The 14,223-nt window shown below is 39.5% G+C and overlaps 1 protein-coding gene across 10 annotated transcripts in view; it reads right to left on the bottom strand.

Annotated features, from left to right (window-relative positions):
* Positions 1–14,223, bottom strand: part of TCF4 (transcription factor 4) — a 384,023-nt gene that overhangs the window by 156,210 nt on the left and 213,590 nt on the right. For all 10 annotated transcript variants that reach the window (XM_040421039.1, XM_040421032.1, XM_040421035.1 and 7 more), the window contains 2 exons: positions 6,946–7,075; positions 4,601–4,650 (listed from right to left, as the gene is read on the bottom strand). In XM_040421039.1, coding sequence (XP_040276973.1) covers positions 4,601–4,650; positions 6,946–7,075 — 180 coding nt within the window. The remainder of the gene's footprint in view (positions 1–4,600; positions 4,651–6,945; positions 7,076–14,223) is intronic.

Genomic DNA, 14,223 nt, shown 5'->3' with positions numbered 1-14,223 from the left:
ACAGTTGAGCATGTCCTCAAAAAAACGGATTGCATTCCGCATTGCATTTTTGAATTTTCACTGACAAGTATAGGACATGTTTTATTTGTTTTGCAGGGCCAACACTGTGTGCTGTCCGCATGTTATGAGTCCCTTGAAGGTGAACTTACCCTTTAAGGGTGCATGCATATGACTTTAACATATACACAGACCCTGTACAGTGACACACAGAGTCCTTATGGTTCATGTTGTAATGGGGAGGCTGTAGGCGGCTCTTCTGAGATTGCGTAAAGGGAGCCTGTAAGCAGTTTTGACAGCACTAGGCAGACGCTGGGGAGAGCAGTACAAACATACCTTATGTGGAGCTTTTGTTTTATCAGGAGTAGTGTGAATATGAAGTTTTATTCTGCCAGATTCTGCTCCTGCAAGTGTCCAGGAGGCTTCACTATGAAGTACTTTCTGCATTGAGCTTCTCTACCGCTCTATTCCTCTGCTCTAAGTGACAGCTTTAATGGTCTCCTGGTTGGAAGCTACAGCTGTCAATCAGAGCGGGGGGACTATGTGGCAGATCAGTGCAGAGAGCGCTGAACAGTAAAGCTCCTCCTCCATTGCACTTGCAGGAGCAGATCTGGCAGAATAAAACTCTACTTCTGCTGATAAAAGCACTGCAAAAGGCATGTCTGCTTTCCCCACCCCCTATATCAGGGGTGGGCAACCTTACGCACTCCAGCTCTTGTGAAACTACAACTCCCAGTATGCATACTTGCTCTGCTCTTCTCAGAACTCTCAGATAAATAAATGGAGCATGCTTGGAACTGTAGTTTCACAACAGCTGGAGTGACGCAGGTTGCCCAACTCTGCTCCATCTGAAAGACTCCCTTTAAATGTACACCTTTGGGGGCATTTTTTTAATTATTGTATTATTTTGAGCTAAAAATAATTTTTTTAAATTGGTCTTTATTACAAATATGGCGTCCTTTTTCTGTACAGAGCTGACATGCTCTAGTCGCACCCTTTGGATTTTCTGTCTTTTTTTGTCAGACCAGGAGCTGACGGACTGCTTATCTCTGCTCTCTGACATTATAAACACTCATTATACCTCAATTCTTGTCTTACTGATAAGAATGTGGTTTAAATAGGTGTTTATGACCTCTTAGTAGTTTAGAGATAAGCTTTATTAGATGACCACAAAGTGAAAGTACCAGGCACACAGCTATTTGTGACAGAACAGCTCAATATTTTCAATAATGGTCAATTGAAAATATGATTTTTAGCCAAAACTGGGTAAAATGCAATCATACCAAAAAATTGCCTCAGAAGGGGTACATAGCCTAGTCCAGAAAACCCCTGCCCCCATGAGCACTACTTTACAGCAAGTCATGTATCTTCAGTTCTGAGAAATGACATAAACCCATACATTACATATATTGGTGTAAATGATATTGAGCAGATATGTACATTAAAGACGACCAGTCCCCTCTCCTGACATGTCTGTTGTAGTAACTACTTGTATCCCCCTTGTAATAACAATTCTAGAGCGTCTATTCTTATGAGTCTATGACGTGCCATTCCTTTATTATTCCTACTAGAGGGTTATGAATAAATTTCTAGCAGTTTGCAATAAATGTCCAAATGGGATTTACTTTAACATAAAAATTTGTAAGAAAATAGAAAATGTTTTTATCAATCCAAGAACATTATCAAGTCCTCAAGCTACACAAAATACCAATATATATTATACAGCAAATATAACAGAGAAGTGACAGCATCGTATTTACAATGTTATTTTTGTATATATCAGGAAGCTCAATCCAAAAATAGAATCATGTCCTAACAAGTTCCTAAGTGTGAAAGAACTTGGTAAGTACTTTACATTATATTCTGTATTATACTCCAGAGCTGCACTCACTATTCTGCTGGTGGAGTCACTGTGTACATACATTACTTATCTTGTAATGATCCTGAGTTACATCCTGTATTATACTCCAGAGCTGCACTCACTATTCTGCTGGTGCAGTCACTGTGTACATACATTACATTACTTATCCTGTACTGATCCTGAGTTATATCCTGTATTATACTCCAGAGCGGCACTCACTATTCTGCTGGTGCAGTCACTGTGTACATACATTACTTATCCTGTACTGATCCTGAGTTACATCCTGTATTATACTCCAGAGCTGCACTCACTATTCTGCTGGTGCAGTCACTGTGTACATACATTACTTATCCTGTACTGATCCTGAGTTACATCCTGTATTATACTCCAGAGCTGCACTCACTATTCTGCTGGTGCGGTCACTGTGTACATACATTACTTATCCTGTACTGATCCTGAGTTACATCCTGTATTATACTCCAGAGCTGCACTCTCTATTCTGCTGGTGCAGTCACTGTGTACATACATTACTTATCCTGTACTGATCCTGAGTTACATCCTGTATTATACTCCAGAGCTGCACTCACTATTCTGCTGGTGGAGTCACTGTGTACATGCATTACATTACTTATACTGTACTGATCCTGAGTTATATCCTGTATTATACTCCAGAGCTGTACTCATTATTCTGCTGGTGATGTCATTGTGCGTATACATTGCATATATTTGTAAATTGCACTCATGGTGCAACAATTCTTTAAGCTTTTAAGCTTTATTAACACAATTTCAGCCAACATTTTAAAATGTTATTTTGAAAAGTAAAAATGAAATAAATATCAAGCAAGGAAGAATGTGTCATTCATATGACTGGGAAAGCTGGTTGGCAACCTTCGCCACAGTTGTTGGTTGTCACCCAGCTTTCTTAAAAAGAGATACAACAAAACAACAGCTATAAACTTGACTTATAAAAACAACTTGACATGAATGTCAATGCTCGATCACCATTTAAAAAAATATATAAAGTGGGCCAAAATTCTGTATGACCTTAAACACAGAGACAGAGTAGAATAATAAAAGTCTGTCTTCCTGCAGCCACCACTAGAGGGAGCTTATGGCGTTTATTTATACATTAATACTAACCCATTGTTTGAATGGGTGAAGTGATTTGGAGCTAAAAACGACAGCAAGGATATTCAAATTAAGGACTTAGGGGGTCATTAATTTAGACGCCTGTCGTAATAAGGCCCTGAGCTGGCGGTGGATCCGTCGAAGTTATGTAGAGGCGCCGACCTCTGCATAACCTTGGAGGATCTACCGCCGCATCTAAATCTACGGCAGCACCCTTGCTGGCATAGATTTAGACCATCTTCGGTGCCTAAAACAGGCGCAGTAAATGATGAATGAGACGGGCCGCCCGTCCCCTTTTCCTGCCCATGCCAAGCCCCCTTTTATAGACGTATTTCTGTTAGTAAATAACCCCCTTAGTTTTAATTTAAGGAAGTGCTCATTCCGGCGCTCTCATAGAAAGTGAATGGAGCAGCAGGGCACATGCTTGACCTGCCACTCCATCAGATCAGAGAACGAGAGCCCCATTCTTGGGATCGGTGGCGGTCTTAGCGGTCAGACTCCCAGCGATCAGTTCGTTATCCGCTATCCTGTGCAAACTTGGCACAACCCCCTTTAAAGTGAGTGTCTGGTGGAAGAGTGGTTAGAAAAAGCATCTCTCGCTTTGGAGGATATCAATCCTGTGCTGCATTATTCGGACAACCTATTGTGACTGGACACGGTGTAATGCTTGATTTCCCCTGTGGTGGCGCTGCAAGGAAGCTGAACACTTACTGCCAGGTTCCCCCCTTTGTGCAGCAAAATTTGCGACTTTTCCCTGCTCACAACACTTTTCCAAAGTGGTGAGAAAAGCGAGAGTAGTGTGCGGAAGCGGGCGGGCCGGCAGGTCCAGCTCACTTATCATTTTAATTACACAATTGGTTTAGCTCACCGGATCCTCTAAAATGGAGCACAGTCCGCTCCCTACCACCAGAGCATCTGACAAAGTCTACAGCATTAAATAACATATGACTGGCTCACATAAAATCATCACTTATCATTTTCAATGCCGGATATTGGCTTGGAAAATGGCTTAAATCTACTCCAGCCCCGTTGCTGTTAAGGCTGACGCCCGGCCTGCCGCGCAAAGCGCCAACCTTATGTAGAGGCCTGCTCCTCCACATAAGGGTCCATTCACACACCCGCACTTTGGGTCCAGATCCGTATCGTAATTATGCGGAACGGGTGCGGACCCATTCATTTTCAATGGGGATGAAAAACATGCGGACAGTGTGCTGTCTGCATCCGCATTTCCGGTCCACAGCCCCGAACTTCCGGTCCGCGGCTCCGCAAAAAAATAGAACATGTCCTATTCTTGAATATGCATTTCAACTGGGGTGCCGGCCCGGTGTTTTTTTGCGTATCGGCAATTTGCGTATCGGCAATACATTGCGGACGTGTAAATGGACCCTAACTTTGGTGCTTTCTACAGCAGAGCAGAGAGACTTGTGACTTGCGTGGAAAACAACGGTCTTAATAAGCGCCCCTTCCCCCCCCCTTTTGTGATCACCTTATTGGCAAGAGAGTAGGAATTGTCCAAAGCAGAAAAAAAAGATCAACCACAAATATCAATCGTACAGAACGCTGTCACTTTCATGACATCAGCGGTAAAAGGTAGGTTAAACAGTCAGTACTCACTGAGGAGGGTAAACCTGGGGGCACTTTTCTAACTTTCTTCGCTTGTACCTCTGTCAGAGAGAGAGAATTGATACAGGTTTAATAGACACCCAGTGCATTCAGAAGGAGAAAATGACATTTTGAACAAATTTTTGGGCCATAGTAACTAGTTTATGAAAGGGCTAAAATATAAATGAAATATGAATTTTATTTTAATAGCTAAAAAAAATTATATTTAGCCCAATTCTCACAACTGTTTGATTAGATTGAAATTATTGACTTACAAAATAGACACACAACCTGGATGACTTTTCAATGTGTTATACAGAACGCGGAAAAATTGGGATCCACCGCTATCTCTTTTTTATTCAAATGTTATTATTAAGGAATCAGTAGGATAACAGCTAATCACTAAACCAGGTTCACAATGTAACAAATGGTACACTTCTTTTAACCCCTTTACGGCCAAGCAGTGTACATGTACGGCGCTTGGCGCAGGGCTATTATCTGGTGTATGGCGCGGGATTAAAGGTCCTGCAGTTTAGTAGGAGCCGGTCAGGACAGCCGGGGACCCCGAGGAAAAGACAGAAGGGGTTAATTACCATTTTTGTCTTCTCCCCTCTTTGGTGCATAGCGCTCAATGAGCTCTACATAGTGAATGGAGTAAGCCATGTCACTTCCTCTATTGGATCTGGTGATCATATGATCGCTGGGTTTCTTGGACATAGCAGAGCTGCAGGGTCTTAGCAGACCCGGATCAGCTCTACCTGTGTACAATGCTTCCCTTCTTTTGGATGCCCCAGTTACAGTGGAAAAGTGCAAAAGGCAAAAAAAAAATGTCAGTGTCCCCCAGAGGTCTTTTAATGACCTCTTGAGGGACATAAGATGTGGCAAAAAAAAAATAAAAAAAAATATAAGCAAAAAATATAATAAAATACAAATAAAAACAAAAACACAATCGTCGCCATTATCGCACCGCAAAACTATGCATATTATATATCAAAATGAGTTTAATTTGGTGTCAGTTTGCATATTTAAAGAATAAAGAGATATAGTTTGAAAAAGACTTTTTACATTTTTGCAGTTTTCCTCAAGCAAAACAAAAAAACAAAAAAATCACAAAAAAAAATTACTTGAAACATATTAATAAAAAGACATCGTTGTCACGTAAAAAAAAATCGCGAAAGTTTTTTTGGTAGTCCAGCAAAAGCAAAAAAAAAAAGACAACCGTTAAACCACCATGTGCACTACATTCCAAAAAAAGTGTCGAGAGAGAATGCTGCTGTCGATGGCCTTTTCTGATCACTTTACACATTGTCAGGGCTCATCCACATGACTGTATGTATTTTGCGGTCCCTAATAGAACAGTCCTATACTTGTCCGTAATGCGGACAATAATAGGACATGTTCTATGCTTTTGCGGAACGGAAATGGAATGCACATGGAGTAACTTCCGTATTTTTTTTGCGGACCCATTGAAATGAATGGTTGCGCATACGGTCCCGCAAAAAAACAGAACGCTCACGGAAAGAAAATACGTTTGTGTGCATGAGCCCTAGGGCTACATGCACACGGCCGTATGTATTCTGCGGTCCGGGAGACATCCGTTTTTTTTGCTGATCCATTGTAACAATGCCTATCCTTGTCCTCAAAACGGACAAGAATAGGACATGCTCTATATTTTGTGCAGGGCTACGGAACGGACGTATGGATGCGGACATTGAAATGAATGGATCCACATCCTATCCTCAAAAAAAACCTAAAACGGAACAGACACGGAAACAAAATAGGCCTTAAGAACATTTTCCAACGTAAAAAAAAAAAATTCAAAAAGATGAACACACCTGAGGTTTCTCTCTATCAACTCTTTTTAAATTTTTTTATTTTTTTTATTTTTATACACCAGTAATTGTGGTGTGTTTTTGCTGTGGTTTTCTGGAGGGTGATAGGTTCCTGAGCTTGAGACTATCACTCTATGTGACCTGGTCCTATCTACACTGCATGTACCGGTATATTCGGGCAATTATTATGTTTTTTTATTATTTTATTATCCCTTTATTATTGCATTATGTATTTTTATGACGTAATACTTGACATTTTTATCCGTCGATCTGCAACCGTCCTGCGCGATGCAGTCCCAACGTCACAGCGTGACGCTCATCGTGCAAGCGTTAGGCAATAGTTGGCGCAGCGCAGGTGGAGTAAGCGCTGAGTTGCACAAGCTGCAGCAAACACAAGCTGAGCCGGAGGGTAACTGAGAAATATCTGAAGGCTCTTGTTATCGTGCGTGTCTCTGTGGGGTACAAGGTTTATCTGAGAGTGTAACTGGATACTATTACTAGGCAGAAAATAAAGATAATACTCACCCATTGAGCTGCTGTGAAAAGGCCTCCTCCTGGAGTTATTGCTTGAATAATGATAGTACTGTGAGCCAGGCTTTGTGGGTGAGAGAGCTCCTGAATTCCCAATGTTCATGTCACCTCCGAGCAGGCTTTGCTAGAAACGACACATGAAAACAGAGGATTCATATTTATTCATAGGCCATCATGTCCTCTATTGTTTACACCGAAGCAAAAGCATAAAAAACATCATCAGTAAATAAGTAGATGATGAGGGAGCACCAGGCTACAGTATTGGCTGGACTATCAGTCTAAGGGCTGGGAGGGTATACAATCACCTTATTCATCAGCCCTTCTGTGGTTGCTTTAAAGGCACAGAAAACACAAAAAAGGCAACATGCCAAAAACATGTTAGTCCATGGCACAGCAGACATTGATGCATTTTTTTATTGTCCTTTTTTTTTATTTATTTTTTCTCATTTGGCCTTTAAAAGGTTACGGTCATTGGTTTAATTTTACACTGGAAATGGCGGAATGATAAAAAATAATAATATGCAAACATAAAAAAAAGAATGCATAGAATGAAACAAATATGAAATAAATAAATAAATAAATAAAACTAAAATAAAATAAAGTGCAATCATTAAAAGAATAATATAATAAAATCGAAAGTGAATTACAGAAAAAAAAAGAATCTTAAAACACAATAAAATAATAAAATAAATGACAGAAAATGATATAAAATGCTAAAAGTAAATATAAAAAATAAATACTAGTAAAAAAAAAAAATAAATAAGAGGTTTTGTTTCTTTTTTATAGATGAATACATCAAAAACACTAGAAATAATGAGCCTTATTATTAGTTGGAGGTAGGAGGATGAGATTTAAAAAAAATATATTTTTGTAAATATTTTTCCTTAAATGAAACGGTACGAGCTGAGGAATTCGATGTGAATTTTCTCAAGACGGTTTAGGACGTTTGTTAGTAGAGAGATCATGACGCAAGCCAAGAAGGAAGCGTCTCTAATGAAATTCCAAGCTCTTAGGAGTTGAAAAAAATAAATAAAAAATGCAAAAATTGCAAAGGGAATGAGCCGGCAATAAGGTTAATAAGATAAAGTTAATCAGGACGGAGCAATCTATTTACTATTTGCTATAAACTAGGTCGTAACTTACCCATAATACACAAGTCCCTTGATTACACCTAGCATTGAGTGCATTGTACTTGGAATTGTTCTCCCACGCGGTAAACCAGGTGCACGTCCCGTCATTTATATTAAGAGCAAATTTATCGTTTAGAAAAGGAAAATTTAAAATTAAGTGCCAAAATTAAAAAAAAATTCTAACTTTATCTTTACTTGTAATCAACTTTTGCCGACTGAACTAATTACTGTACTTGATAAAGTACAGAATGTGTTTTGCCTAATCTAAATTCTAATCACCGTGTCACTCACAACAGACTTAGTAATGCTTCACTAACGCACTATTCACATGCAAAATACTCTAAATGGCCCAATTATGACTGTGCTCCTGTACCGCAGTTAACCCACTGAGAACTGAAAAATTTCACAAGCCACTCAGCCACTACAACAAAGAGCCCTTGTTTTAAATTAAGTCAGGCTTTTTTTTTTTTTTTGTGATTCCTAAATAGCTCAACAAAGTGGCGAGTCTTCTGCCGGGAACAGTTGGTCAAATATGACCCGCGAGATGGAGAGAAGAATATTTTTCGACTCTGGCGAGGCCTCTGCCACTTCACAAGCCGGTGATGCGACCGGGTGGTGGACCAAGTTCATTCGTAGACTAAAAGCAGGGGATGTGGCAGAGCTGAGTTTGTGAGGTGGCACAAAATCTGTGGGTAAATGTATGGAGGTACACCAGCTATGGAAAAATCAGAGTTGTGGTGCACTAGTTTAGGGCGGTGTTCTTCTGTAGAGGCCAAACGTGGCTGTGCGGTACAGCATCTCATAAAAACACGCCGCCATTTTTCAAACTGCAGAAACACAGAGGTACAGGATGACCCCATGGACGTGTAATGGTGCGTTTACACGCGCTGACTGAACACGCAAGGAACCATTCGTTCCCGATAATTGCCTGCTCATCAGTGGAGGTGAGAGCTGCCTTTACACGAAGCAATCTCCTCCACTATATAGGGATGAACAATCACTTCTGCGATCGCTCGTCCTCACACAGAATCATTGTTTCCAGGCAGCAGATCCCTGTTACACAGCATGAGTTATGTGTCCGCATAAACCTAGAATCCACCCAATGAACGTTCTTCGGGTGATCAGCTGCACCTACACAGGTAGATTATCAGGAATCAGCGTTCATATCATTGTTCGGCCCAGTAATAGTCCCTAGTAAAAGGACTATAAAGGGGCTGCATTATAGATTCATACAAATAGGAGATGGGGTCGTAATTTTGATATCTATCTATCTAATCAATCATTCTACTATATCTGTCTATCTATCTATTATCTATCTGTCTATCTATTATCTATCTATCTATCTATCTATTATCTATCTATCTATCTATCATCTATATATCTCATATATTTAATCAATCAGTCTGTCTGTGTAGTTGTCTATCTTTAAATCTGTCTATCTCTAATCCATTATCTATTTCTCTATCTATCTCCTATCTCTCATATCTATCTATCTATCTATCTATCTATTATCTATCTCATATCTATCTATCTATCTATCTATCCTATCTATCTATTATCTATCTATCTATCTATCTATCTATCTATTATCTATCTATCTACTGTATCTATCTATCTATCTATCTATCTATTATCTATCTATCTATCTATCTATTATCTATCTATCTATCTATCTATCTATCTATCTATCTCATATCTATCTATCTATCTATCTATCTATCTATCTATTATCTATCTATCTATCTCATATCTATCTATCTATCTATCTATCAATCTATCTATTATCTATCTATTATCTATCTATCTCTAATCCATTATCTATTTCTCTGTCTATCTATTCTATCATCTGTCTAATCAATCATTCTATTATATATCTAATCAATTTATAAATCTATCTATCTATCTCTAATCTATTATCTATATATTTCTCTATCAATCATCTATCTCTCTATTATCTATCTATCTATTCTCTTATTTATCCATTGATATAGTTTGTCTCATATCTATCTATCTCTCTATTATCTATTTATTTTTCTATCTCACTCCTATCAATCAATCAATCAATCAATCAATCAATCTAATTGATCTATCTTATATCTATCTATCTATCTATCTATCTATCTATCTATCTATCTATCTATCTATCTATCTATGTATCTATCTATCTATCTATCTATGTATCTATCTATCTTATATCTATCTATCTATCTATCTATCTAATATCTATCTATCTATCTATCTTCTATCTATCTATCTATCTATCTATCTATCTATCGATCTCATATCTATCTATCTATCTATCTATCTATCTATCTATCTATCTATCTATCTATCATGTATCTATCTATCTATCTATCTATCTATCTATCCCATATCTATCTATCTATCTATCTATCTATCTATCTATCTATCTATCTATCTATCTAATATCTATCTATCTATGTATCTATCTATCTATCTATTATCTATCTATCTATCTATCTATCTATCTATGTATCAATGTATCTATGTATCTATCTATCTATCTATCTATCTATGTATCTATCTATCTCATATCTATCTATCGATCTATCATGTATGTATCTATCATACATTCATACATTTCTATGTAGACTTGCGGACATGGCCCTCTCTCCTTCTGGGCCAGTAGCTCTTCTTGTTCACGCTTAGTGCAGTTGTCTGTATTATGTATGTGCACCCCTCATATGTACAGCGCTATAGAATGAATGGCGCTTTAAAAAATAAATAATAATAATAATTTCTAGAAGTTTGTTGAAGCTGAACAGACAGCGGTATGGCTTCAGTGCAGTATAGCTGTTTGATAGATACTGTAGGGTATGTGTATGAATACATATTCTTAATATTGTGCCGTTGCTATGTAATCCTGTAATATGAATGCAGACAGTTTCCTACAATAATGGTATATGCTGGAAATTAGAAAACCTAGTTAGCAGAGAATGGGAGGAGATACACAATTTCTTTTCTAAGTTTGTATTTATTTAAATGAATACACCTAATGTCCACTAGGAGGTGCCGCATGTCATCATAAAGCTTTACAGCCCAATAGATCTGTCACAGAACATGTCATATTTCATTTCAGATTTGTTGTGTTATTCGTTACTTGATGTGAAGATAGTAAAGTTACTTGCAGTCCTATGTAAAACCACAGCTCTTCTATATTTACACTGAAATTCCCAAAGTTTGCCACTTTGGAGGACCAGTAGCAGAAGACTGATGAGAGATGACCAAATTGAAAAAGAAAACTTTTTTGCAGTGTATTGTATGTTAGTATTTTTTCTCGACCTCTCTAGCCGAAGGTTCTCTCCCCTTACATTGAATTCAATTTACTTTTCTGGGACCATCCCATAAGCCAGAATTATCTTGGCACTTTGAAAGAATTCTAATCTCATACGTATGAGTTAAAAAGGAAACTAAACATTATCTGGAGCAGCTGTGGCCCTGCTCTGATTTCCTAGTATAGAGAGTTGTACATCCCTTATGTTTATTAAAGGGGTTTTACAGTACCTTTCTAAAACAGCGCCACACCTGTTCACAGGCTGTATGTGGTATTGCAGTTCACCCCTATATACTTCAGTGACAGTTGTGATGCAGCTTCCATAAGAAAGCACACCTTTTTTTTTAGTACTAATTAAACACTTAGCTATAGAGGTCACCCTAAAAAAGAAAACCCTTTAGGAAAAACCTCAAAAAAATAAATAAATATTAGGAGCAAAGACAAAAAACTACAAATTGCTATGGTCCTTAAAGCGTAACGGCCTTTTTACATTTTTTATGTATAGAGATTGTCGTGAGAAGTATTTTTGTAATGCTCTTTATTATGTTAATATGGAAACTTTTATCAGAAAACTGCCAGTAAAGTTTTCCATTAGCAACCGTCTTAGCATCACTAAGGAGCGTCTTGAGTGTTTTCTGAATGCGGAAGATTCAGAACTATAGGAAGCAGAGGCAAGCGTCTATATGTATATTAAATATGTTACTAAAAACTATTCCACCAAGTTCATGCTATCAGCGTTGGTCGCTGCAGCACCATTTTCCTCCATCAACCTTAGTTAGTGAGGAAAGGACAGAAAAAGGAGAACTGCGCTGCAGAGAGTGCTGACAGTAAGTGTACAGAGACCTGTGTGTCAGTGCTGATCACTGCAGCACCATTCTCCTCTATCTGCTCAGTGCATCCCTGCTTAGGTATTGAGTGCAGTGCAGACAGAGAACAGTGCTGCAGCGATCAGTACTGACGGTAAGTGTACAGAGACCTGTGTGTCAGTGCTGATCACTGCAGCGCCATTCTCCTCTATCTGCTCAGTGCATCCCTGCTTAGGTATTGAGTGCAGTGCAGACAGAGAACAGTGCTGCAGCGATCAGTACTGACGGTAAGTGTACAGTGTCCTGGGTGTTAGTGCTGATCACTGCAGCGCCATTCTCCTCTATCTGCTCAGTGCATCCCTGCTTAGGTATTGAGTGCAGTGCAGACAGAGAACAGTGCTGCAGCGATCAGTACTGACGGTAAGTGTACAGAGACCTGTGTGTCAGTGCTGATCACTGCAGCGCCATTCTCCTCTATCTGCTCAGTGCATCCCTGCTTAGGTATTGAGTGCAGTGCAGACAGAGAAGAGTGCTGCAGCGATCAGTACTGACGGTAAGTGTACAGAGACCTGTGTGTCAGTGCTGATCACTGCAGCGCCATTCTCCTCTATCTGCTCAGTGCATCCCTGCTTAGGTATTGAGTGCAGTGCAGACAGAGAACAGTGCTGCAGCGATCAGTACTGACGGTAAGTGTACAGTGTCCTGGGTGTTAGTGCTGATCACTGCAGCGCCATTCTCCTCTATCTGCTCAGTGCATCCCTGCTTAGGTATTGAGTACAGTGCTGCAGCGATCAGTACTGACGGTAAGTGTAGAGTGTCCTGGGTGTTAGTGCTGATCACTGCAGCTCTATTGTCCTCTATCTGCTCAGCGCATTTCTGCTTAGTGAGAACAGGACAGATATAGGAGAACTGCACTGCAGAGATCAGCATGACAGTAAGTGTACAGAGTGTCCTGTGTGTCAGTGATGATCGCAGCATTGCCAGTTTTCTCTGTCTGTTTAGTGCACCCCTGCTTATATAGAGAGCGCAGTGCAGATAGAGAAGAGTACTGCAGCAATCAGCGCTGACAGTACATTGTCCCTGAGTATCAGAGCGTGTCTGCTTAGTGCATCCTTGCTTAGTTAGTGATTCCTGGCAGGTAGAGAAAAATGGCACTCTAGTGATTAGCACAGAAATACAGGGACGCTGTACACTTGCTGTTAGCACTGATCGCTGTAGCCTCCCTCTCCTCTGTGAAGTGCATCCCTGGTTAGTTATTAAACGCTTGGCAGATAGAGGAGAACCAGGCTGCAGCAATCAGTGCCGAAAACATGACAGGCAGGGAACAGGGTAAAATCGTTTTTTTTAGTAACGTATCTAATATTCCTCTAAGGAAGCAAGGGCTGGTGCAGGGAGAGCAGAGGCAGGCTGAGGGCAATCAGTAAGCACTGAAGAAGGAATCTCCTTAGCGAAACTCAGTTACAGGATTTCTGAAGGTACACTTTCAAATAAAAGTACATATATTTCCTTAAGTGTATTAAAAAAACACTTCACATGACTGCCCCTATATATAAAAAAATGAAAAAAGTGGTGGTTATCTCATCTCGACAACCCCTTTCCGTATTCGATAGTAGTGCATAAATAAGACATTTGAATAGCCAGCATGTAATACTGCATTTTACCTGTAGTGGCTGCTGCAGGAGAAATGAGCAGCCAGATTGCCAACTTTCCCTGGCAAAAGCGGATTTCTGCTGGTGACCTCAGTTGCTGCGCCCAGATTATTTCATCTGTGGCTCTCATATTAAAATGGGCTGTTTGTGATGATTTCTGAATATTATAAATGTCTGATAGGTGGGGTTCCCCCATGCTTCGAGAGAATGGGAGTCATTGACCTCTGTTCTGCAAAGTTTGGCAACTGGCGGTGGCTCTATTTAGGCAAAGAACCTTTTTCCCGATTATTCCACACCAGTTAGGACTAGACATTTAGTGCAAGGTGACGATAGCAGCCATTACACATGTGGCTGCCAAGGATACTACAACAAACAAGCTGCAATGTAATAGT

Source organism: Bufo bufo, chromosome 2 (assembly GCF_905171765.1).
Source record: "Bufo bufo chromosome 2, aBufBuf1.1, whole genome shotgun sequence".
Taxonomy (NCBI): Eukaryota; Metazoa; Chordata; class Amphibia; order Anura; family Bufonidae; genus Bufo; species Bufo bufo.
This window is presented reverse-complemented; position numbering and strand designations above follow the sequence as displayed.